Raw genomic sequence first — 27,174 nt, forward strand, 5'->3', positions numbered from 1 at the left:
AAGTTTTATTCTTTTTTTCTGTCCTGAGTAGTTAAAGCTGCCTCCATCCACAGAGGGAAGCGTTGTCCTCATTGAGGCACACTGACACAAATGAGCTCCTTAGTAAACTCTCTCTTATCTGTCTTGCTGCTTCTTCGAATCACAGCACAGTTTCTGAGTCATTTGACAGATCAGCTGCATAAACACATATATGTCGTATTCAGTCTAAGACACGAGCAACGAAAGGAGCTGGGGATGTCCTGGACATGTTTTTTTCTTCTTTGAATTCTCATTAAAAAATGTAAATCTGGCCTGTAACAGCAATATGAATCTACAACTTCCTGACGTTTCTGCTGTGTGCTGGCAGGAATAGCTCTGCATAGACCAGTTCTGCAAGTTGCGTCCCCAGCCTCTTTGTCAATTCTTTTTTCCCTTGAAATACTCTAATTAGTGTTCAACTAATATATATTCAACTAACCATCTGGAATATCTTACATTCTTTCTTTTGTCTTATCAGCTTGGTATTTCCATTCAGGACATTTTATCTCTGTGCAAAGACAGGAGTAGAAGCTGATGAGTGGATCAAGATATTACGCTGGAAATTGGTGAGTCTTCTGGCTGCCTAGTACCTGGAAATAACATGTTGATGATTTCAAACATATTTCTACTGAAAGAGTCAGACTATCCCAGGGAATCAATGGGCTGTCTACTTACAGGCTTTGTAGAATAGTCTGTTCGTTCTTCTGGGACATGGACGAGGTGGAGACAGGGGTAAAAGAGAAAGGACGGAACTGCAGGATTCTCAGCCCCAGAGCCTTGGCCTCGCGCCCGAGTGGCTACCCGTTTTCCTTTAAGTGTGCAGGTTGGTCCAATTTTGCCTGGAGCAGGACATTTGGGACCAGAAGGTCAGACAGAGGAAAGCTGACATATTTCTATAGTGGAAAATCCTTTTAAATTGTCAGAGAAGGAAGCTTGCTAGTGGAACTTGGCTTAGTTTCCAGTGTAAATGTTACTTTGTGCAGTTCAAGAACAAAAGGTGGTTTATTTTATCTGCTTTCTATGTACCTCCCAGCGGGAAGATGTAGTGCTTATTAAAATTTACCAGTATCATACATTTTTTGTATCTGTTTGCAAATCAGTGAGTTGTTAGGCAAGAACATGTCCTTAAAGCTTTCCAAAATTTCCTATAGATACCATCTTGAAACTCTGAATGTTTTCAAACGTAAACAATTTTTTGTATATATTTTTTATGAAATTAGCTTATATATAGAATCTTGTTGAATATTCCTTTCTAGATATTGGGACTTTTGCTCTTTGTTGTCTTTTCTGTTGAAATCCAAATAAATATTCTGTACCCCTCATTTAGAGACAGTTCCAATGTGTTTGATATTCAATGGGAAATACTTTGCCATATGAAACCTTTGCTCAGATATGAATCAATTTTTTATTCTTTTTATTTCATAAATATGCAAGTGACCTATAATCATTATAGAAAAATTAAGGTAAAAATATATCAAATGCACACAATTTCAGTCTTCTCCTTGGGCAAATAAATATTTAAAAACAAAATTTAATCATTCTCTAGGGTTCTTTACCTGCTCACTCCACTTAACAATATACTATGAACATCTTTCCATATCAGTAAATTTAGATCTATGTCTTCATTTTGATTCATTGAAGAGTATTATTGCATTTTATGGATTACTGTATTAGGCCAATTCCCAATTTGTACATGTTTTAGTAACTACTCAAAATATTTCTCTAGAGAAAAATGCAAAACAAAAAAAAAACCAGATTGAAACTTGAGTGGTGGTGGGGGCATGTGATAATTTATGGTTGCATAGTTTCCTTAATAATCAGCATGCTTTATTTAATATTTGTTAAAAGCCAGAGTTCATTAACTCAATAATAAATACATACGTATGTGTGGTTCATTACAGTCTCAAATAAGAAAACAGCTCGACCAAGGGGAAGGCACCATCCGATCCCGGTCATTCATCTTTAAATAGACCTTTCTCCACAAGGGGTGCCCCGGCCCAGGAGCAGCGTGGAATCTTCCCTCATGCTGTGATCCATAGCAGGCTCCAGCCAAGCTGACTAAGGATTTTTCTTCACAAACAAATCAAAAGCAGATGCTGACTTGGACCTTTCAGAACACACCACATTTGCTGACTCACGGAAAACTGCAACCCCTCGGGACGTTGTCATCTCCTTGAGAATACCAGCAATCATTGTTCTGATGGCACCCGGGTGTGCTCACTCTCAGAACAGACAGTGTCAGACAGGGGGATTCTGTTTTCCCTCACTGTGGTCCTCAAGCCGGTTGACATTACCTGGAGTCCCACTCTGTGTCATGGTCAGCTCGTCTGACAGCCAGGTTGTGCTGTCAATCAGGAAGGAAACAGCTGTACACTTTGAGGTTTAGGCTGCATCTTCAGAAAGTATATCGAGACAGCAAACATCAAAGATCGGGGGACAGTGGTTGTTTTTGCTTTTTTTATCCTTTATATAACAAAACAAAACAATTTCCAAAACTAAAATGGAAAATGTTTGTTTTCCATTTATTTTTTTGTATTTCATTTTATTTTGTCTTGGTAGAAGGCTCAGAAATCTAGTGGGTCCTTCCTGCCCTTCTAATGATAAACCTGTGAGAACTAAATGTCCCATGGGCAACTGAGTAGGATGATAAAGACAAAGGAAGGCACACTCTAAAAAACATCTCTTTTAATCATTTTGGGGGAAATGTTTTAAGTGTGAGAAAACATAAATCAAGGAAGAGTAATAAAGTAGTAGATAACTTGTAGTTTAATAATAATTATTATTATAACTCTAATCATAACTATAATAGTAATTATTATTATAACTATAACAATAATAGAGCACTTGTAAGCACTAAGTTATCTTCAGCCAACATTTCCCCAAACAGCCTGAAAAAGACTTCTCAAGGAGAGTGTGTTAGAACAATCCTCTCCCGGAGCGAGCAGTAGGGTCGGCCCACGAGAAGTAAGAACCACTTTGCACTGAGACGCTGAACACCTGCATCTTATTCAGGAGCAACTTCTGCTGCCAGTTGAGGGAGCAACACTAAATGCACATGCAGTGTATAATGACGCGTTTGGCGCACAGCCTTTTCAAACCAGAGTAAGGGGATGCAAACCGGAGAATGAGATCCTGGCATCTGGAGCTCATGAATAGATTCTAACCCTTTCTATTATCTTTATTCATACTGCTTTTTTAGACTGAGGTTTGAAGGGAGATAAAAGGGAGGAAGAGCCCCAAAATGGAAAGGTCACGGTACAAAGCTGTGATGGAACACTGCTCTTGCCGTGCAAAGGCTTACCTTCTTAAATCAAGTTCTTCTGTTATTTCAACATCTAGGACTCAGAAATGACATTATAGTTTTGTGTTTTTCAACAAGGTTTGTAATGTACTTTGTAATGTTTGTATCACATGGGATAAAACAAATAATTATTGTGTCCAGTTTGCCAAGTAAGAGGTTACAAACGGATCCTCACTGAGATGTGTGCTTTTATGTGTTGTTTTCTCAGAACCAAAGGTGTTTCTTTGTGTAGGTAATATTGTTTTTACTTTTTGTAAAATATAGCATGTTTATTTATATTCTTTGGTTATGTTTATTAAAAAGAGCATGATTTTTCTGTGCCTGTACTATTTTTCTATTAAAATATATTTTTAATATCTATACTTTAAAAGAAATAGAACAGATTAATATCATAAATAGCAACAAAGACCCACTTTGGTTAGACTATGAGCTAAGAGGGATTCAGAGTTGAAGATATAGTCCTTAAGGAGCTCTTAGTTGGATGTGGAAAAGATAATAAATACATACATGATGATGTATAGAAGTAAATAAGATGAATACAACAAGTGAGGCACGCAAAGCTATACGGTGGAGAGTGTGCTTCAGCGAGGATAAAGCCATTTTCTCGAGCTTTTGAGAAAAGGGCAAGCTAACATATACCCACTGTGTAATTAGTACTATGCTAGATGCTAGACCTGCTCTCAGCAGCCCTGAAAAGTGGTCATGATTTCACCTCCTGCAAGGAGCCTGGTGAAGGGCCCTCCGCTATTTCTCCAAGTCCAAGACGACGGAGGATGTTTTGTGCCAATGGCAGATCAGAATGGGGTTGTTTGAGACAATAGCCAGTGGGGTGTGTGTCAGGCCCTGTCTGCCAACAGGTGTGTGCTTATCATAAGGAAGTAGCTCTTAAGACACAGCCAAAGGATTAGCAGCTATTCTCAGAATTCCCCCTGGGAATGTCATGCCCCACAGAAGCACTGCGCCCTCTAGACCAGGGAAGTGACCCCCATGGTGTGGATGGCTATTACAGCCTCTGAGGGCAACCTGCCCCCTATTCCAGAGCCACTGGCGGTCTGAACACTCAGTGGGCCAGAGCCTTTCTCTTCCCACCCACGTGGGATGCAGGAGAGTGGGCTCTTCAGTCCTCACCTCTCACACACGCTGGGTCTGAGGGTCAGGAAGTTATACTGTGTCCTTGTTTCAGGCAGAAAGCAAGAGAACTATTACAGGGTGAACATCAGTCCTACTTTGCTCCCTCTCTACCACTTCAGGTTGGCTGCAGAAAACCCATACTGTTGGCAAACTCTTCCCAGCCAAGTCCGCTGTATCGCAGAGTTCCAGGCGCGAGCCTACGCTCTGCTCAGTACAGATTCAGGCTGTCTGGGCATGGTGTGAAGCAGAGTTTCCTAAATCATCTGTAGCAAAGGACCAGATTTTCCTTTTTTAAATTTCTGATCTATGACAGACTGGAATTTTGTAAAATCCAATAAAAATAAATTATTAGAAAAATGAAGTAAAAAATACAAACATCATAATCTCATTTTTTATTATCGGGTTCTACAGACATAAAGTTATTACGTGAAACCGTAAGTTTTTAAACACTTACTCTGAGTTTCTGTGCTGACCTTGTCACATACTGCTGACAGAACAGCCCAGTTTGTGGACCACGTATTGAGCAGCTCTGGTCTAGCGGACTGGCAGCTAAAAGAAACCAAGAGCCTTCTTGAGAAAGAGTTCCCCTGAAGGTAGAGAGGTTGAGGTGCTGATGTTTTATTGATGGATTATGGACACCATTATAGGGAAAGGGTGGTTCTGAGCACATTCTTGTCTGTTATTCAGCCCCTCAGCAAAATCTAAAGAAACTGTTTCACTACGGTCTCAAGGGCAGACATTGAGACAGTAAATTGTGTCACACTCACAGCTGGCAAGATGGTGCCCTTAGCCTTCAGCAGCCTCTGGCACCCACGTTCTCAGTCAGCAGCAGCAGTAGAGCCAGGGTTTGAGGGGCAGAGCTCATCCCAGAGAGAACAAGAGCAAATGAAATGGTCAGGTGCCGTGTAGTGATTGTGAAAACTGGTTTCAGGAGTACTTACATGTAAAGGGTTCTCTGAGGGTGCCCAGAAATATGTGGAAGGGAGTTGAGAGGGACTGGATTTTCCACAGCAGAAGCAAGGATGGAACTAGAGAAGTGAGTCTGGTGGGTTCCTGAACCTGTGGTTATTTCGCCCATTCCAGAATGCATAATTGGTATAGACATACTCAGCAACTGGCAAAATACTCACATTGGTTTTCTGACCTGTGGAGTGAGGGCTATTATGGTGGGAAAGGACAAATGTAAGCTACTGGAACTGCCTCTACCTGGGAAGATAGTAAACCAAAAGCAATACCACATTTCTGCAGGGGCTTCAGAGTGCCATCATCAAGGACTTGAAGGATGCAGGGCTGGTGAGTCCCTCCACATCCTCCTTCAGCCCTGTTTGACCTGTGCAGAAGATAAATGGATCTTGGAGAAGGACAGTGGACTCCCACAAACTTAACCAGGTGGTGACTCCAATTGCAGCTACTGTTCCAGATGTGATTCCATTGCTTAAGCGAATTAACACATCCCCCGGTACCTGGTACGCAGCCATTTATCTGGCAAATGTTTTCTTCTTGATACCGATTGGTGAAGACCACCAGAAGCAATCTGCTGTACCTGGCAAGGCCAGCAATACACCTTTCACTACCACAGAGGGGTATCAGTTCTTCAGCCCTATGTCATAATTTAGTCCACATGGACCTTGTTCACATTTTTCTTCCACAAGACATCACACTGGTCCATTGCCTTGATGATATTGTGCTGATTGGACCTAGTGAGCAAGAAGGAGCAACAACACCAGATTTATTGGTAAGACATTTGTTTGTCTGAGTGGGAAATAAATCTAGCAAAAATTCAGGGGCCTCCTACTTCACTGAAATTCGAGGGGTCCAGTGGTGTGGGACAGGTCAAGATATCTTTTCTAAGGTAAAGGATAACTTGTTGCATCTAGCCCCTCCCACAACCAAAAAAGAAGCACAATGCCTAATGGGCCTCTTTGGATTTTGGAAGAAATATATTTCTTATATTGCTTGTGGAATTCACTGGTCTTACCATGTTCCCCATCGTCCTGAAGCAGCTGGCTTGATAGAATGGTGGAATGGCCTTTTGAAGACTCAGTTACAGCACTACCCAGGTGGCAATTCCTTGGAGGGCTGGGGCAATGTTTTCCAGGAGGCTACATATGCTCTAAATCAACATGCAATATATGGTGCTATTTCTCCCATAGCCAGGATTCACAGGTCCAGGAATCAAGGGGGTGGAAATGGGCATGGCACCACTCACTATATACCCCTAGTGACCTCCTGGCATAATTTTTGCTTCCTGTCCCCACATCCTTATGCTCCGCTGGTCTACAGGTCTTTGTTCCAAAGGGAGGATTGCCTCGACCAGGGGATACAACCATGATTCTATTACACTGGACTTTAGGACTGCCACGTGTCTACTTTGGGCTCCTCATGCCTCTGAATCAATAGGCAAAGAAGGGAATTACAGTACTGGTTGGGGTGAGTGATCCTGATTGCTAAGGGGAAATTGGGCTGCTACTGCACAATGGAGGTAAGAAAGAGTATGTCCAAAACACAGGAGATCCTCTAGGGGATCTTAGTACTGTTAAGCTCTGTGACTAAAGTCAACGGAAAACTACAAAATTCAGTGCAGGCAAGACAATTAATGGCTCAGATTCTTCAGAAATGAAGGTTTGGGTCACCTCACCAGGCAAAGAACCACGACCAGCTGAGCTGCTTGCTGAGGGCAGAGGGACTATGGAATGGGTAATGTAAGGTAGTTATAAATATCAGCTACAACCACATACCTAGTTGGAAAAATGAGGACTGTGATTATTATATTTCTTCCTTATTTTGTTATGAATGTTTGTGTACATATACAAGTATGTATATATTACACACACACATATTAAGCAAATATTTTTCTTTCCTCTCTCATCATCTAACATAAACTGCATTAATAATGGTTAACCTTACATTACTGTATTTAAGCTACAGTATATCAAGGAGAAAAGGGAACATCACCCAAGGACTTTGCATCCTCTCTGGGGAAAGGGTTGACAATGTTCTCAGTGTACGCAGGATAGTTGTATCACGTTAGACAGAAGTGTAACTTGGTTATTGTCTTTAATTGGAGATTAACTATGGTTTAAGAAGATGTGCACTGGGGGCTGGCCCCGCGGCTTAGTGGTTAAGTGCGCGCGCTCCGCTACTGGTGGCCCGGGTTCGGATCCCAGGCGCGCACCGACGCACTGCTTCTCCAGCCATGCTGAGGCTGCGTCTCACATACAGCAACTAGAAGGATGTGCAACTACGACATACAACTATCTACTGGGGCTTTGGGGAGAAAGAGGAGGACTGGCAATAGATGTTAGCTCAGGGCCGGTCTTCCTCAGCAAAAAGAGAAGGATTGGCATGGATGTCAGCTCAGGGCTGATCTTCCTCACAAAAAAAAAAAAAAAAGATGTGTACTGGTGCCAAACTGACAAGGGTAGACCGCAAAGGTTCATTTTACACGTCAACTTCGCTACGCTACCCGATTACTCAATCGAACATGAATCTAGGTGTTGCTATGCAGGTATTTTGTAGATGTGCTTAATACATCTAATACACTGAATTCAAATAAAAGAGATTATCCTCCATAAAGTGGATGGGCCTCATCCAATCAATTGAAAGGCCTTAAGAGCAAAACTGAGCTTTCCAAAGGGAAGAAACACTGCCTTAAGGCTGCAGCCTCAGCCCCAGCCCGAGATTCTCTAGCCTCTGGCCTGCCTTAGCGATTTTGGACTCACCAGTTCCCACGATCATGTAAACCAGTTCTTGAAATAAATCTAATACGACTGCATCCTGTTGGCTGTTTCTTTGGTGAACACTGGTAAAACTTTCTTCCCCAAATACCTCACCACCATTTTATTAGAAATTTTGTTGTTTGCTGATTTTATTTAATTTTTAATTTTATTATATTTGAATATTTAAAAATTCAAAAAGTACAAGGAACAGGGCTGGCCCGGTGGCGCAAGGGGTTAAGGACGCGCGCTCCGCTGCAGCGGCCCGGGGTTCACCGGTTCGGATCCCGGGCGTGCACCGACTCACCGCTTGTTAAGCCATGCTATGGCAGCGTCCTGTATAAAGTAGAGGAAGATGGGCACGGATGTTAGCCCAGGGCCAGTCTTCCTCAGCTAAAAAAAGAGGAGGATTGGCATCAGATGTTAGCTCAGGGCCGGTCTTCCTCACACACACACACACAAAAAAAGTACAATGACGTTTTTTCAGTGAATAGGCTCACTCCTGGGATCCCTGTACTCCAGCTACCTAGTTCCACTCCCTGGAGGCCACCAACGTTACCAGGCTCTGTGTATCTTCAGAGACAGTCTATCATATACAAGCAAGTATAAACACATATATTTTTTCCTCTTATCATAAACTGTAGCATACTACAGTTTCACATCATGCTTTTTTCACTGAACATTATGTCTTGGAGATCATTCCATCTCAGTACCTGAAGTCTTCTTCACTCTTTTTCCCACTGGTCAAATGTAGTAATTTAATCAATCCTCTATGATTAGGTGACCATGTAATTTCTTAAAGTGGGACACCTGAGAGTTGAAAGGACCACTAATAAGTGTTGCACCAAGAACAGTAGGTATAAACTGGAACTGTTAGAAAAAATAGAACACACGGTCATCCTAACTATGAAAGGTATTTAGGTTGTTTACAATCCTTTGATATTACCAAATTACAATGATATAGTTGCAAATATATAATTTTGCAGAAGTCCATACGCATCCGGAGGATTAAACATCTAGAGTGGAATTGTGATGGCTGAGGGTGATGGTAAATTTTATGTCAACTTGACTGGCCGTGGGGTGCCCAAATGTAACATCGTTTTGTCTGTGGGTTCTGTTTCTCTGGAGAATCCTAATACAATGGATCAAAGGTTATGTGCATTTGAAAGTTTGATACAGAATGTCAAACTGTCCTACATAAAAGGTATAACAATTTACACTTCCATCAGCAAGGCATAAAAAAGACCTGTCCTACTTATTGAATAATCCCTTCCCCACTGACTTATAATGTCATACTTAAAACGTTTTAAGTCTCATATATGTATGTACTAAAGTCTGTTTCTGGGTTAGTCTGTTCCATTGATCTGTCTAGTTGTACACCTAATCTAGTTTTATATTATCTTTTAAAAATAGTTAATCTAGGGGCCTGCCCAGTGGTGTAGTTGTTAAGTTCGTGCACTCTGCTTCGGCGGCCCAGGGTTCACAGGTTTGGATCCCGGGCGTGGACCTATGTACGCACTGCTTGTCATGTCATGCTGTGGCGGCATCCTATATAAAACAGAGGAAGATGGGCACCGATGTTAGCCCAGGGCCAATCTTCCTCAGCAAAAAGAGGAGGATTGGCAACTGATGTTAGCTCAGGGCTAATCTTCCTCAACAACAACAACAACAAAGTTAATCTAGTTTCATATTACCTTTTCAAAAATTTCTTAAGAGATCTTCACCTTATTTTTCCAGATGAACTACAGAATAATTTATCTATTATACACCTTGAAACAGAAATCCTAACAGTAGCTGTATTCACTCCACAAAGGTTAATATCTCCATTTATTAGTTTTCTTTCATGGGTTTTTAGATATATAATTATTATTACTTGCAATTAAAATTTTGGTCACCTCATTTATAAAAGAAGTGTTTCTTGTTTCATGCATCATTGCATCGGCAAAAATCTCCTGAACACTATTAAATAGTAATCCAGATAATGAGAATTCTAGACTTTAATGGGTGTGTCTAACGGGTGTGTGCCTCATTAGGTTGTGACAATTAACTATTTATAGCTCCCTGCAGGTAAACTCTCTCTCTTACCTCTATTTCTTTGTAAACCCTGTTGTTCTTGCCCAATTTAAATGCCCCTATTCTGTGTTTCTACAGCATCCTGCCCATAGCTTTATCTCAGCACTTCCTATACCTGTTTCATTTACTGAGCTATAAATTCTTTCAAGGTAGGTACCACAATTTACTCTCATATTTGCACAGGATGGAAAGAGGAAGGGAGGGAGGGAAAGAGTGAAGAAGGGAAGCAAACAGGCACAGTGCCTGGCCGACCACCTCACTGCACAACTCTAGGGACTGCCTCTGCACACACTCCATGTCAAACGCACTCCTGGAGCACAGAAATAAAATGTGAACTGTGCTCTCAGAATTTTGCTATGTGGCAGCTCCGGTGAATGGCACATAGTAGGTGCTCGATGCATGTGTACTAAATCGTACCAGTGACAAACTGTCAAAGAACCTAGGAGGAAACTAATAACCTCGAATGATGGACTGCATTCCTGAATACAAAGGGCATATTCTAGAACTGTGACACCAATTTCATAGAGATTTAATGAGCCTCATGGATGAGGTCTATTTTCCAATTGACACTTTATGCTAGGTAAAACAGTCCCAAAACCAATACCTATAAGAAATACTCACTACTTATTTGGGCAGTTGAAAGAGTGAATTAAGTTAATTATATTCTTTAAAGTTTTGAAAGAATTCTGTGAAAAGAAACCTGTATGGTGTTCAAACTGTACTTTTAAAAATACTTTTTACACTCACGTATGAAAAAAATAGATGTACTATCATGTTTACATACATACTAATATTGGAAACAGAGTCTGATAATGAACCACATCTAAATTTTATAAAGAACACACAAACATTAAAACACTGGTTACAGAAAGCAAACTGGAGGAAAAAACCATTAGCTATCATTTTCATATTCATTAAACAGCAGCACCCTCTGAGAAGAATCAATTAGTAATATTCATCTATACTGCAAAATAATATATACATAAGAAAGTTAGTGATTGTACTGATTTTATTACTTTTACTATGCCATTTTATCTTCCTTACACTCGATGCAAAGAAATAAAAAAATGAAGAAAAATATGTCCTCGTTATTATTCACAATAAAACGGGTTTTCCGCGTTCTGTAAGCCTGGGTGTATTGTACAATAGGGAGCACTTAGTGGTTCAAGTGGTTCCATTTTGATTCTGACCCACTGAATAGAATCTCATCCATATTTGGTGACTGGACTAACTCCATGGGAGCTGTGATAGACTGAACCATTTCTGCAGTATCCCCAGATGTAACTAAATAAGAAAAGGCCCTACACAAGAAAAGATAATGAATCTGTCCATAAATTATATCTATAGGTTCTGTCTTTAGTGTAAGGTGGAAAAAGGGGCCCTTTCTTGAATACATGGATACAAGTATTGTTGTGGTCTAAAGATTGCTGGATTGCTATTGTGTCTGTTATAATGACGATAAGGTATACATCGAAACTGCTGTCAGATTAAGAAACTTCCACAACTTGTCTCAATTCTTCAAATAATGGAGCAAGTTCCTTTTCTAGGCTGACAATTAGTCCTAAAACAAAGAGATTTAAAAAATTAGAACATTAGAAAAATGTTCCTGAAAAAGTCTTTGACTTAAATTCCCCCTTGTCAAAATTTACTTACTAAAAAGTAAATGAGACAGTTTATTCCCTGTAACTAAAACAAAATATTGTAATTCTAAAGAAAGTAACTAAAAAACCCATATTCATTATGAAATTTATTTTCATCATCTATTATTGAAGTAGATAAATGAAAAATATATTTTTTTATTGGAAGATAAAAAATGAATTACAAACACTATAATTTTATTAGTTTTGAAAGGAAAACCTTAGTTTATACCTTATTGTTTTAAAATCTGCAGTGATTCAGAAATAATACACATGACTTTTACTAAAAAAGGCACACTTTTTTCCTGAGCAAACTTTAATGGACTTTCAAAAGAAAGGTAGATAGGCTGCTTCAATCTTGAGCAAACAAAATAATCAAATTTATTTTATAAATTGAATAAAGCTAAAGCATAAATAAGTATTTCAAATAAAAAAATTACTTTTAAAGATGAAAGGTAGGAGTATAAAATATACACTTCCATGTTTAAAAAGAAGTTCAATGATGAATCTGGAAGACAAACTAGTCTAGAAATGAGCATACAGCTTCTCCTTAGTTTACCAGAGGGAAAGGACATAGACCTTAGATACTGCTTCTTTTATGTGCACACAAAGATCTTCCTCTGTCTCACAGAATATTAAAAGCACCTGGGATTCTCAAGGAACTGTTCTACGTACTGAAATATAATTCTGTACATTATTATAATTTATAACAACTGATGATTTGGCATGTGATGGTGAATTATCACAACTGAGGTTTAATATACTTAAAATACTGACACCACTACTATCCTATAGAATTTAAAATGTGTTTTCACATGTAGTACTGTACAGCTCCAAAACATTTAGAAATGGAAGAGATCTAATAGACCATCAAATCTACCCTTCTCCTTTTAAAGATGAGGCATGTAAGGACAGGCTTCAGTTACATAGCTGGGAATAGAACATGCTGGAACAGCTTGGAAAGAAAAAAACAGAAAAGGAATGTATAACAGTCCTAAATAACAGTCAAATCTGACGGAGACAGACGTTAAAAAAAATCCCACTTTATCCAAAAGGGATATAATAAATTACAATTCAACTGAATACTGTCATTTTATACATAAATACCCCATGAAAGCTACTGGATGTAATGGGATCTTACTCTCCTTTACAGAAAGGACAGCTTCCTCGTGTTTGTGCTCAAATTCTTCAACCCACAAGAAGAATGTGAATATGTTCATCCTATTCACTCTTTAAATTCTCAATCACATTCATCTTGCCTACGATTGTTCAATTTTTAAAAATTCTAATAGATTGGTCTATATGGAATTCAACTCATCCTTGATCATTTTATGTGTTTTGTTTGATTATCTTCCCTACTTTCTTTTTGTTTTCTTAAGCTGTTTTAATGTGAGCAAGATGTAGCATTCAAGAGAGAACTTCAATTTCCTTCCTATATTAAAGGATCACTTACCCATACACCGTCTGATTTGAACTAGAAAATAACTCCGTAAGATGGAGAAAGCAGATATTAGCTCCATTATACAGATACGGAAAAGAGAACTCAGAGAAGTTACTTTTTTGGAGATCCAGGAATAGATGGTGGAGCTGCACCATGAGTTCAGGTTTTCTGACTCTAAATCTACTATTTCTATCATATTAGACTGTTCAGAAATGGTATTATAAAGAATTAAAAGCTATATTTAAGACAAAACACACCTGTATTGGCATTGCTGCTGGCTATGAAACTCACCACCAAAGGTAAACGATTGAATTGAACCACCTAAAAAGAAAATGAGATCTAAATAATACGTTGTATTGTGGAAAGGAAGTATAATTCAAATGAAATCTCTTAATCTTTCAAAAATTTTTAAATAGTCAATGTGTAAGATACTAGCCCAACATCATTGTATTACATCATGAAATATGAAAGAGCTGAAAATAAATATTTCCATAAAGCAGAGTTACTGATATCTCTTAGAGACATCAATACTACTTAGCCTGGAAAGTTTTGAAGGTGGGACTGTGTCGTCTTCATCTTTTTTTATCTCTAAAGCCCAGTCAATTACATAGTAGGAGCTTAATAAATAACTGATAATTAAATGGCAAAGGCAGTATTTCTCAATTATTCAAATAGTCATATCTTCATGATTTTTCTCCCTCCTGTGTCCTACTATAATTAAATTAATTTAAATTAATTTTAAATCATCTATCTTTTTAAAAACCCTAGCTTCAACCTAATCCTTATCAGTGAAATTAAAGGTCAGATGGGTTGCTTATCTTTCGCCTAATACACATTAAAATACATAACTTTTAAAATAAAACATCAGTAGTATATGAAGCATACTCTGATAAACACTGCTCTAAAGCAGAAGTGATTAATTTATTATACAGAAGAAAATGCAGCTGGAGATCAAAAGGTATGTAGCAACCAATTTCATTCCCACTATTAATAATATCATTGATTTTATATATATATTCCAAACCAAATGAAAGAATTAGCAGCAATAACAAATACTTATCACTTGATTCAAGAGAAATTTTTCATCTGTCACAACAACAACAACAAGTGTGTCATTTGAGAAATCACAGTTGTTAAGCTAAGGGCACCATCTACTGGAGGTAATAGTGACCTGACTTACTCTTTTTAGGATAACATGTACATTATTATTAAATCTTTTTAACTACTTTTCCATATTAATTAATTCTTGGTATAAAATGTGAAAAAAGTTACTAAAGTTTAACATAACCAATTTGAAGGCTAAGATTTTAAAATTCCATCCCCTTCAAAACTAAAATTTAGAATGATAACACAAACTATTTTATATAGAAGACATAAAAACAATAGTGGCAATCAGTAAACCATTCGATAATGATGAACTTACCTGGTAGGTGTTATAGTAACAGATGATACTTTTATTTTTTGAAAGTCCAAGTTTGCTCCCTTGGTCTGTTGCAAGGGCAAAAGTAGATAAGAAACCAGGTCTCAAAGCATGCTCGGGAGCATTATCATTGGCCACTGGAAGTACAAATGATTTAAATAAAAATTATGCATTGGGTATGGTCGGGAGAAGATTTACAGCACCTTCTTTTTTTACATAAATCTGTAAAAAAATCAAGCACAAGGGTTATGCTTCACAATATTGAAAATCATATCACTAATTGAGGCTCACCAATTTAGGTGGAAAAAACTGATAACTGGAAGTTGAGTGACCATAACTAACAGAAGAAATGCTGATTCTCACAATTTTTTTTATTTTTAAAAGAATACTAAATGTTTATATTTTCTTAATATCTACCTTAAAACACAGATTAATCAGTACATTTAATAAATTGAATATTCTAGTTAACTAAGAGTCAAGCTAGAATAAAGTAATGAAAAAAGCTTCAAAAACCTTTGGGCTCATAAAACCCACAGTAGTATCACTTATAGATATTATTAATTCTGCAGCTGGTCATCTGTTTTAAGTTTCTTTCACTCATTAAAAGGTCTGAATGGAGTCAGTTGTACCAATAAGTGTAGAGCTTAAGGCTTTAACACAGAGATCCTCAGAAAGAACATTAGAGCTGGAAAAACCTCTGAGATTATTTTGTTCAAAGCCCTCATTACAAAACATAGGAAAAAGGCAAGTGCCTTGCCCATGGCCACCCATGTCTGACGGTGGGATAGAAAGCACAATGGACCACACATTATGAGATGACGGGTTCTATTATTATCTTGCCACTGACTCGTGCAAGTTTGGCTGACAATGTACTCTTTGCACTTAAATCATCTTGGTTTATAAAATGGAAGAACTAAATTAGGTGATTTATAAACTTCCTTTCAATTCTAAACAATCAATATATGTTGATTAAAATGCATGGATGCTTATCTTAAAACTACTAGCGATATTAATAAAAAGTATATATTGCAGGGAGTCTTTGTGTATAATATACCCAGCTGCATACATGCCCAGTCTCATCACTTAGATTTACTAACGGTTTACATTACACCATAAAACATCTTTCATGGGAAACTGGGCCTGTGAAAAATCCATGCTTAAACTCTGGATGTTAACATGATATATCTGACATGTAATAAGTTATAAGTTCCAACCCAGCCTGCAACATACAAAAGCAAACATTTCCCCCCAAACTAAGACCATCTCCTGAACTTAATGAAATAGGTCCTATATGCTTGCCTTCTGCACTATTGAGATATAAACACATTTTTATTCAAAAGCAAAAATGACACTGGCATGAAAGTGCTCAGTTTACCTTTAATAACAGGCACTCCATCTCTATCTGACACAACAATAGCATGAAGCCCTTCAACACTAGAAACAAAAAAAGTTAAAATATTATAAAACATTATCTCAAAATATGTACCCCAAAGTCATAATGGTAATTTTCCTGTATATTACTGAAAAACCATGGAAAGTCAATTACTGATATCATAAGCTCCTATAATGTGTTTGCCAAAACTCTTCTAGAAATGGAACAAATGTGTATTACTTACATGTTTATAATCTTTACAAATTTATGTAGTTTATCGATGAAGATCTAAAACAGCTCATTCTTCATTAAAATTGCTAATTATCATTCCATGGTTTACAAAAGTATGAGAGGTTATCAGCAGTGGTTACAGTGACAAAAAGAAAGACTTGTTACTTCCTCTCGTTTATTCCAATATCAAGTGCTTAGCGTCTGTAGCACATAATATTTATGATACCATGATAAGCAAAAACAGACAGAGTCTCTGCCTTCACCAAACTTAAAGGCTACCTTGGACCAATTATAAAGAACTCTAAGCCCCAGTCAACAATCTCACTTGGCTATTGTGAAATTTAATAAAATAATGCATGTAAAGTAGAGGCTGGTACACACTTAACATACAAAAATATTAATTATTATTAATTAACATCAGGGTGCCATCTGTGCACACCAATGACGTAATTTACCACTGTAGTTTAAGTACTAAATTATTAGTGAGAATCCCTAAAGCACAAAAGTAAAGTGTTAACTACAGTGGGAAAACAGTCTCAAACTTGAACATTTACACAAAATCTATAGCCTTGTAACTATCTTGTAATAACTGTAGATAGCAACTCAGAAATATGTTCAATGTTCCTGCTATCACCCAGAGTTATCCCTTCCTTATTGTGTTAATCTTAATGTTTTAACTTAGGAATGAGGAATATTCAATATTAACTTAAGATACTGAAATTAAATTTTTTAAAAATCCCATTGTCAAAAACTTTTAAGTCAGAGAAGTGTTATTAAAATTTGAGGAGAAAATGTTACACACAAAACCATTTATCTGTCTCACATTAAAAACAAGAATGATGAAACAACTGTGTATAAATATTTACTGGTATTATTTTCTATTATTATTCAATCTTGAAATTATCTATAGATTAAAGCATACTCTATAAAATTAATACATAAAACAAATATATTTTTCTAAGTTAAAAACTAGATTATATCAGAATATATTCTACAGCTACCTGTACACACACAAATTACTTTGTGCAGTCATCAACATCAACACTGCTTGAAATAGAAAACGATTAGAAACCTAACCGTCCACCAAGAAGGACAAGTTAAATAAGTTGCAACATACATATACAATGAATGGAGTACTCTGCAGCCATAAAAAACAAAGCAGCAGCTCTTTATGTACTCAGAAGGACTGACCTCAAAGTTATAGTGTCTAGCGAAAAAAGTCTTTAATAGTGTGTACAAGAAGCAACAATCTATGTAAAAGCTTGAGTAGGTGTGTGTCTGTATATGTTGCAATGGACTAAATGTTTATGTCACCCCCAAAATTCTTATGTTGAAACCCTAATCCCAATGTGATGGTATCTGGATGGTATCTGGATGCCTTTGGGAGGTAATTATGCCACGAGGGTGGAGACCTCATGAATGGGATAGTGTCCTTATAAGAGGCCAGAGCTAGCTAGCCCTCTTTCCACTGAGTGAGGATATGAGCAGTTTGCAACCTGCAATCAGGAAGAGGGCCCTCACAAGAAACCAACTATGGTGGCACCCTGATCTCAGACTTGCAGCCTCTACAACTGTGAAAAATAAATTTTGAGTGTTTATAAGAAATCTAGTCTATGGTACTTTGCTATAGCAGCTTGAACTAAGACAAATGCGTATATGTGTAAATATGTGTGCTTATATACATGTTTGCTTACAGGTGCATAAAATCTCTCTGAAGGTAACCAAGAGTGCCCCTGAGATGGGAACTTGTGGCTGGAGGGCAGGGATGGGAAGCTTCTCACTTTCCGTCCTTCAGTTAACTTTTGCATCTTGAACTTTAAGAATGTATTGCCTACTCAAAAAATAAGCAAATTAAAAAACAGGGAAAGAGTACTACAAAAATGTTTAGAAATATTTGTGTCACCATACGTAGCTTCCTTTTTCTTATTTTCATGGTAATTAATTTAAAAGAGGAATTAGAAAAAAAAAGGACTTTCTTGTTAATGGATTTCAACTTCACAGAAAAATGTCCAACAAAGTAGAAAAATCACTCACATACTTAATAACCCATTTAAAGAAATCAGGTCACAAATATAAAAGGTGTTTCCAATTCTACACATAGTGAACAAAAAATAACATGAATAGATTTTATTAATAATTGAAAATAACTATGATGCATTAATAAGTACATTATACTTTTAGAAGGAATAAATTAAATTTTATGCAATATTCTGCAGAAGTCTAAATCTTAAGCTTACTATAACAAACATTTTTATTCCAAAAAAGCAAATATTATGTTAGTAATCAAAAACATACTTAGTTTTATTCAAATAATGATGAAACATTTGGTTATTTTAAAACACGTACAGTTGTGACTCTTATAGCCTGAGACTGCTTTGGGTCACAACTAGATTTTAAAGTACAAGTCCAAGAACTATATTTAATAGAAAATAAAAAAATGAACAAAAACACATTCCATCAATATTTGCAGCTGTCTCACTTAGTTGCTGAGAGGAACAGCAGTACAACAATTAAAAGCATGGACCCACAGCTCTGAAGCCAGGCTGCCTGTGTCCAGATCCCTTAACTTTACATACATCTAGTAACAAATCAAACTGTATATTCTACTACTTTACTTTATAAGTGTTAAATATTATTATTTCTTCATTCTTTTAGCTCTTGGGATGCAACAAGCCTACTTTCAAGAAAGGTCATGCATATGAATCAAACTGGCCTTGGTCTTTACAGAGAAAAAAAAAACAACACATGGTACTAATCCCTTTCCTTTTATTACGGAAGATTTTCATTGTTTTTATAAATATCAATTCTGCTTCTGTTCCTGTATTTTGTTGCCAGTGTGGTATTCCCACCCCTTCCTGCCGGCCAATTTTAGCATCCTTTCAATATGCTAAACTTCCAACAAGGTAAATACAGAAAGCACTCATTTTATATGTTTCCAATATGGACAACTTTTGGTTACTACAGTTTAGTTAAATACCACCACTTCTCCCAACAGCATGGGTCAAATTTCAGTAAGTACGGTATATTAACTGAGTAACTGTATAAAGCACAAACTTCACTAACTCTTCTGTTCACAAATCACTATGTAAATAACTTTGTAAATAACAGATGCACATTGTGATCGGCAACCAATCACATCACTTCTTTCAAAGTGTGTTGGTCACTGAGCATCTATTATTCAGTTTATGCAGAGATAGCAAAGCATATAGTTTTGTTATCTCCCTGTCTTCCAGTGATAAACCATGTGACATCAAAAAAAAAATAAATAAATAACTGAAATAGGGAACTGGCCAATAAAGATGAAATACAGCAAAGAAATGAAAAGTTATAATGCTGGAAGTGGAATTCAAATAGAAAGTAAACGAAGTTACAAAAGAAATAGCTGGCTGAGGGAATGCTGACACTGCCACTGTTGTGCACTAGATGTGCAGCCAGAGGAACTCAGCGAAGGCAAATTTATTGACATAAATGAGGAAAGTGGCTGTGATGAAAAGGATGAAGATGTAGCAGAGGAAGTGACACTGGCAAAAAAACTACATTAAAGGAACTCTCAGAGATATTTCACAGCATTGAAAGTAGACAGGACAAAATGTTGTAAGCTGGTCCAAACTTAGAAAGGAGTAAGCCAATTTGCCAAGACACAGAAAAGACGCCTGTTCCTTATCTTAAGGATATACCTTTCATATGTCTTAAGGTATATGAAAAGAAGCAGGCAAACACTGTTCAAACTACACTCGGTTAAGTTTTTTACAAACAAATAAACACTCTAATTCTCACGTTTCTACTGTTTTAAATTATAGTGTATTAAACAAATATTAGTTTTAGCATTTGTTTTCATTCCCCTAAATATAACCAACAATATGAAAGGTTTTTCTGTTTTTTTTTTTTTGGTGAGGAAGACAGGCTGAGCTAACATCCACTGCCAATCCTCCTATTTCTGCTGAGGAAGATTAGCTCTAACATCTGTGCCCATCTTCCTCTATTTTGTATATGGGATGCCGCCACAGCATGGCTTGATGAGTGGTGCATTGGTCTGCACCCAGGATTTGAACCTCCGAATCTGTAAGCAGCCGAAGCGGAGTGTGCAAACCTAACCACTATACCACCACACTGGCCCCTGCAAGGTTTTAATGTTTAGACAAAATTTTTTAAAGGTCACAAAACAACTGTCATTTTTCCCATTGCTTACTAAAATTGCTTTGGACACTTTCAGCTTGTATGGCCATTTCTATGCCCCTGCACTACTGCGCAAAGTAGGACTGCCTGTATTGGTAATCATTAGGTTGAGAACAGAATCAGCAGCTTGCCTTTGTAGTTTGCCAATACTAGGAAGAGAATAAAAATGAATTTAAGTATTGCATTAACAAAAAATCAATGGTAACAATTACTTAACACTTCAATAGTGTTTCTTCCTGAATATAAAAGAAAAATATAGATATAATAAAACCAGAAAATAATGTCATTAATTTCTAGTGGTCTGTAATCAGAGTAAAGGCACAAGCTAACTGGCAAACCCCACCAAACAATTCAGGCAAAAATCCAGAGTGTTTTTTTCCTACGCACAGAAATAAAGTGACATCTAAAACCTTTTTAACTTCAAACAGATTTGGAGGATAAGAAATAAAAAAAGGATCTCACATCACATATTCTGCTATATTACCTCAAACGTTATTGAATTATTCTGGAATGTGAAAATGGATGTCTCAAGTTATAGTCCTCTCTCTCATGCCCTTAACTTGCAGGTATCATTTTTACAGTAAACTAAATATGAATTTTAATTCAACTAAAGTGACAGTCCTTTGAATCAGTAAAATATCTAAAAGGAACTGTGCTGTCCTCAACACAAGAGCCTAATTTATAAAATGGTGCATCAAATGGACTGTACGCAGGCAAAAGAAAGCCTTGCGATTTTTCCAAGTATGAACTGCTGTCTAAGTCTAGGATTTTCGGGTTACAAAGACTCGGCAATTAGGTCTTAAAATCAATATTAAAAGTAAAGGCAAGTTCTTAAGGTTTTTCCCTTACAATTACTCTACTTCAAAGTATAATCCAGTAAACTGCTATGATAGTATATATATATATATATATATTTTTTAAAATATTTTATTTATTTATTTTTCCCCCAAAGCCCCAGTACATAGTTGCCTGTCATAGCTGCACATCCTTCTAGTTGCTGCATGTGGGACGCGGCCTCAGCACGGCCGGAGGAGCGGTGCCTCGGTGCGCACCCGGGATCCGAACCCGGGCCGCCGGCAGCGGAGCGCACGCACCCAACCGCTAAGCCACGGAGCCGGCCCTATGATAGTATATTTGAAAGAACTCTAAAATTGGCAAGAAATCTGAGCTCTACCCCTCTGGCATTCACTAGCTGTTTAACCTTAGACAAATCACATAACTTCTCTAGGCCTCATGTTACTTACCTGCAAATTCAATGGACATCTCTTGTGCTACCTAGAGTTATGTTAGGTATTTGAAAGTGCTAAATAATAACATAATATACACATAATATTAGTCTAAAATAAACAGAAACAAAATACTACATAAAATCAACATATGTTATGCAGAATTTATTTAATAACAAATTAGTAATTTTTTACCTTGGTAATTTTTTATACAGGAATCGCTTTAGATCCTGAAAGAGAATATAAAAAATCAATACGCCTTGAACTGGTTCTCTAGATACTGTCCTATCCACAGTCCAGGTACCTTAAGTCATCATTCACAACCTTTCTTGCTTGTGTTCTTTCTGTTTCTGATTTTGACACTTACTAGTTGTGTGACATGGACAAGTTAACTAACCTTCTTCTCTAAGCCTCAGTTTGATTATTTGTTGAGAAGGGATAATCATAGAACCTATGTCACACGATTGTTTTTCAAGTTTATTGAGAAGATGCATGTAAAGTGACTCGCATATCTGGAAATGGGAAAGACAAATACAGATTAGCTATAAAATTAGATGATAATTTTCACACTATTTTACAACCTGTTGCTATTGTTGTGTTCACTTGAGAATATATTGTGAACATCTTTCCATGTCCATAGACAGACTTTCTAACATCACTTCAATGATCCTGGGTAAGTTAATCAACTTCTCTGAAACTCAGTTTCCTCACATGACTAAAGATAAATGATAATGTGTGTCAACTGTTTAGCATGGAACCTAATTAGGACTAAAGAAATAGAAGACTATTTTACGTTGTCTCATCTCGCTCTCTCATCTGGGGAATTTCATTGACAACCAGGTATCAATTATGAGCTCCACACAAGTAAATCAGATATTTGTCTCTAATCCCTACTATTCTCCAAATCCGAATGTTCATTTTATTTCATGTTATCACCACCAGCTTATCTCTGCTCTCATCTTAAACACACACAAAAAAACTCATTTTGTTTTATCAGAAATCCAGATTTCCTCAATCTCTTCTTGTTTCCACTAATGGCACTACTAATCCTGTTATTTGGGTTTAAAACATAAGAGTAATATTTAATCCTAACCTCACGTGTTACTTTTAAAACACTTGTGAAGTCAAATGTTTTAAAACTGATCTCTTCCTTTTTTCAACTGACATTATAATTTAGGTTCATTTTATTATTTATGATTGGCACTAGCCTCCCAAACGGTATGCTGGTCTCCCGTTTCTATCCCACATAGTTCTACACAATGCTAATAATCACATTATTTTCTTTCTCTAAAGCCATAATTGCAGTGCTTCTCAACCCTGGTTATGGAAAACACTTGGGGAGCATAAAAATAAACACTGATGCCTGGGGAGGTGCTCCCCAGATGATTCCCTGTGCAGCCAAGGTTGAGAAGCAATGTTTAAATGGCTCTCCACTGTTTACTGAACTATGCACAAATTCTTTAGACATTTGAGGCTCTCTACAATAAGGTCTACAACTAATTTTACAGTCCTGCTTCTTACCACTCCCTCACACATATGCCCAGTTCCAGCCAAACTGGACTACTCACAGGTCCCAGCTCCTCCACACACACCTTTCCCTTTCCTATCCCTCTAACTTTGCTTATGCTATTCATTCTACTAGTGATACTCACCCTCTCAATCTTACTTTTAACAAAATTGCTACTCATTATTTAAAGCTAACCTCAACCACCAAATACTCCAAATAGGCTTTCCTGATAAAGACAAACCAGATATAATTCCTCTCTCCTTTGTATTTTCACACTATAATGCACGCATATCTAAGTACTTTTTTTTAAACTTTAAAAACCCTTAAGAAGAATTATACCTTAATCATCTTTATTCCACCCACAGCCCTTATTACAGCAACCTTTGCAAGGCAGATGCTCAATAGATATTTAGTGATTTGATTCTGCCTGAAGAATAATAAGGTCTCAAAAATATAATGGGGGGCCAGCATAGTGGTTAAGTTCGCGCACTGTGCTTCAGTGGCCCAGATCCCGGGTGTGGACCGACGCACTGCTCATCAAGCCATACTGTGGCAGCAACCCATATACAAAATAGAGGAAGATGGGCACAGATGTTAGCTCAGAGCTAATCTTCCTCAGCAAAAAGAGGAGGCCTGGCAATGGATGTTAGCTCAGCGCCAATCTTCCTCACAAAAAAAAAAAAAATATATATATATATATATATATATGTATATATAATGGAAGACACCCAAAAATGGAGTGATAAAGGCATAAAAAGTTGCTAAATGTTGAAACATAACCTTGTAACCTAAAAAGAAAAATCACTTTCATATTAATGTTGAATGACCCTTTAGTGTAGTCAAGAGCATGGACTCTGGAGCCCGACTGCCTGGGTTGGTATCTTGACTCCACAACTTACTAGCTGTATAACCTGAGGCAAGTTACTTGATCTTCTGTGCCTTAGCATTTTCATCTGCAACACAAGAATAATAATAGTGCTACCTCATAAAAGTTGTTGTAAGAATTAAAGAGTATATGTTCAATGTTTAGAAGAATACCTAGCATGTAGGCAAAATAATAACAGGATGTAAAATATAAACATAAACAGTAGTAGGAGTATTAATTCTCTGCTGTTCCTACTAACTAGTACAATTAAATTCCCTACACTTAGAATTTCGGTTTTATCGCTGTGCTTTTAAAGAGACATCAACTAGAAATCATCTCAAATTGCCACAATGAACCTAGAGAGACATCATGACCACTTGCTGGAAAAGAAGATTCAGAGCAGCAAACCATCGTTTAGAAATTCAAATAGTAAACATTCAGAGCCCCTCTTCCGCCCCAGAACAGGGGAGCGGGAAGAATACAATTTTCCCGATCTCAAGCACCTGAGTGTTCCTCCACCTCGACTCCAGCAGGCACTCAGGACCCCGCGAATCTATTCGTATTAGGCACTCGCTCCAGATTCCGGAGGAAATAACGAGGGGAGCGCTAAAACGACAGCAACTGCTACTTGGGAAGCGCTACCTCTGCGCGCCCAGGAGCCTCCTCCGAACGCCCACCCTCTCCTGCCCCGGGCGGGGCGTTAACTCACATCCGCCATGACGAGCCCCTTCCTCCCGCAGGGTCCAGCTCCACGCCTGGAAGAGAAGTTCCTGGTGACTCTCTGCCCACGGCAGCCTCGCCCTCCCCACCCCGGCCTAACGAGCGGGGCCGGCGCTCGGCAGCCCAGGCGGGAGGGCGCGGCTCCGGCCCGGACCAGGAAGGCCGAAGGGAGTCGGAGCTCCCAGACAGCCGCCGGGAGGCCGGGCACCCCCCTCAGCCACTCCACCCTCTTCCCCCGAGACCCAGGCCCGAGGGAGAGGGCCAGGGGCCCGGCACTGGGCACAGGACAAAGGGCTCCAGTTACCTGGCTTTCTAGGCTGCCCGGTCCTCTCCGCTGTCACTTCAGGAACAGCCTCACAGACAGCTTCCTCGGAGAGCCGTCGTCACATGATTTCTGACGGCCTCTGTGCTCCAGGAAGCAGTTCCTACGCCTCCAACCCCCGGGGACCTGAGATTTCCGGTGGGCGCGGCCGCACTGGCGCCCCGCCCTCCGCGGGCTGCTGCCTGCGCCTGCGCAGACGTCGGGACGTCGGCCGTTGCATAGACGATTCTTACGAGACCGCCGGGCCCTAAAGCCCCCCGGATAATGCCTGCAAGAAGACATTTTTGTGCGGAGAGGGTGCATAAATTTCATTAGCTTTTCAGGGCGCGTTATGTGAAAACTTCTTGTAAGTAAAACAATTTGAAGGGATGGTGTTACAAGCTGAACAGCAAGCAGCAGATTGCCGGTGATCAGAAGCCCAGGTCAATCGGTTTCTGACCCCAACTTCCTAGTCTCTGTTGGCTTTCTCTTGGGTGTCACCATGTGCTCTCACTCAAGGCCTCGTCAAGACTGGATCGAGGAGCTCTGGGCTGTGTGGCGTTCTCCCGGTTGTGTGTGCACCTCCGGCCTCCACTTTTAACACATGCAGATACTGGACAACCTTCTTTCATTGGCTCTTGACTTAGAAGGTTGTGCCTTCCAAGGACTGCCCATATTATTTTTGGTTTGGTGCCTTGCTGGTTTGCACATTTAACACAAACTTACAGTAGGTGGTAGGAAAATGAAGTCTATGGAAACTTGCTTACACTGATCTTCAGCTCCAATTCCTAAAAATAGGAGTGCAAAAGGAATTAACTCTAGCCCAGACGTGGTGAAAGAGTTGGATACTTAATTCCTAGTTATCCTTAAGAGGATGAAATGGTAAACTACAAAGCTTTCAAGTGTTACAAATGACCTCCTAATCGTTACAAGTGAACTTGGCAGTTCCATGGCAACTGACATCATTGAAGATCAATTTCCTTTTTCTTATTTAAACCTTTTCATTTCTTAGCTTCTGGGACACTGCACTAGTTATTTTAGGTCCTCACCCATTCTAGTCTCCTAACTCTTTAGATAATGGCATTTAAATCTCGTCTTGGATTTCTCTGCTATTTTTCTCTTTCCACTGAGAATGCGGGTCTTAAATCTGTACCTTTCATCTGAGCTCTAGGCTCACATTTTCAGCTGCTTGTTGGATGTTGGATATTTCCACATAACATGTCTTACTGTCAGCTGTAACTCAAATGCTCTAAACACTTCTCCGATAAACCTATTTCTCCTTATCTGTGTCTGCGCGGTTCCGTGATTCGACTAGGCAGGTATCACGTTTGCTTTTTCCTTCTTCATGTCCTCTGTTCTTCCCTGAGGGCGATTTTTGCATCTATATTTTTTCAATTCTTCATTCAAACCATTATTCTATTCAGCAAGACTATATTAATAGCTACTTAATAACATCTAGATAAACTTTCCTAAAACAGCACACATTACTGCTGTTCAAAAAATCTTGAGTGATGTACCACTGCAGACCACGATACGGTTGAGTCTTTGATCTGACACTAACATCTTCTGTTTTACTTCTGAATGCATTCTTTTTTTTTGGTGAGGAAGATCAGCCCTGAGCTAACATCTGCCAATCCTTCTCTTTTTGCTGAGGAAGACTGGCCCTGGGCTAACATCCGTGCCCATCTTCCTCCACTTTATATGGGACGCCACCACAGCATGGCTTGACAAATGGTGTGTTGGTGCGCGCCCAGGATCCGGGCTGGTGAACCCCCGGCCGTGGCAGCGGAGCGCGTGCACTTAACTGCTTGCACCACTGGGCCGGCCCCCTGAATGCATTCTAATGTGAATCCTATACTGCAGCCAAAGTGATTACCTCACCCTGCCATCAACATGACTTTTATTTTCTCACACTGCTTATGGAGGTTCCTTTAATCTGAAATGTTTATTTCTCTTGTAGGGGAGGAAAAACTTCTTTCTACTCTTAGGTTCTGTGGCTGGGCCTAAGAATTAAACTGACACAGACAGATTAACAGAAA

The 27,174-nt window shown here is 38.5% G+C and overlaps 2 protein-coding genes across 7 annotated transcripts in view; one reads left to right on the plus strand and one right to left on the minus strand.

The window, feature by feature from the left end:
- Positions 1-3,635, plus strand: part of DAPP1 (dual adaptor of phosphotyrosine and 3-phosphoinositides 1) — a 49,381-nt gene extending 45,746 nt beyond the window's left edge. Inside the window, exons 8-9 of the mRNA XM_004430994.3 lie at positions 497-584; positions 1,920-3,635. Of these exons, the coding sequence (XP_004431051.1) occupies positions 497-584; positions 1,920-1,988 (157 nt within the window). The 3' untranslated portion in view covers positions 1,989-3,635. The remainder of the gene's footprint in view (positions 1-496; positions 585-1,919) is intronic.
- Positions 496-25,283, minus strand: LAMTOR3 (late endosomal/lysosomal adaptor, MAPK and MTOR activator 3). 6 transcript variants are annotated; one of them, XR_015552968.1, is made up of 8 exons: positions 25,139-25,283; positions 24,824-24,869; positions 21,938-21,972; positions 16,113-16,171; positions 14,741-14,874; positions 13,575-13,638; positions 5,218-8,502; positions 496-4,999 (listed from the first exon to the last, which is right to left on the minus strand). XR_015552968.1 is itself a non-coding variant. In XM_087434639.1 (7 exons), the coding sequence occupies exons 2-7, from the start codon at positions 24,830-24,832 to the stop codon at positions 8,480-8,482; spliced, it is 324 nt and encodes a 107-aa protein (XP_087290765.1). In that variant the 5' UTR covers positions 24,833-24,869; positions 25,139-25,283; the 3' UTR covers positions 496-8,479. The 6 variants fall into 6 exon arrangements, 3 of the variants coding, with proteins under 3 accessions (XP_087290765.1, XP_014643397.1, XP_087290764.1); XR_015552969.1 differs by having other exon boundaries at positions 496-857; positions 4,905-8,502; XR_015552967.1 differs by having other exon boundaries at positions 496-608; positions 694-8,502.
- Positions 25,284-27,174: the final 1,891 nt, after the last annotated feature.

This window comes from Ceratotherium simum, chromosome 8, assembly GCF_057802395.1.
Source record: "Ceratotherium simum simum isolate JZ-2026a chromosome 8, ASM5780239v1, whole genome shotgun sequence".
Lineage (NCBI taxonomy): Eukaryota > Metazoa > Chordata > Mammalia > Perissodactyla > Rhinocerotidae > Ceratotherium > Ceratotherium simum.

Coding starts and splice junctions, on each gene's coding strand:
- LAMTOR3 (XM_014787911.2), bottom strand. Junction 13,639..14,740: donor GTTACTATAACACCTACCAG/GTAAGTTCATCA, acceptor TTTTCTTTTTAG/GTGGTTCAATTCAATCGTTT. Junction 11,801..13,574: donor CAGCAGCAATGCCAATACAG/GTGTGTTTTGTC, acceptor TCTTTGTTTTAG/GACTAATTGTCAGCCTAGAA.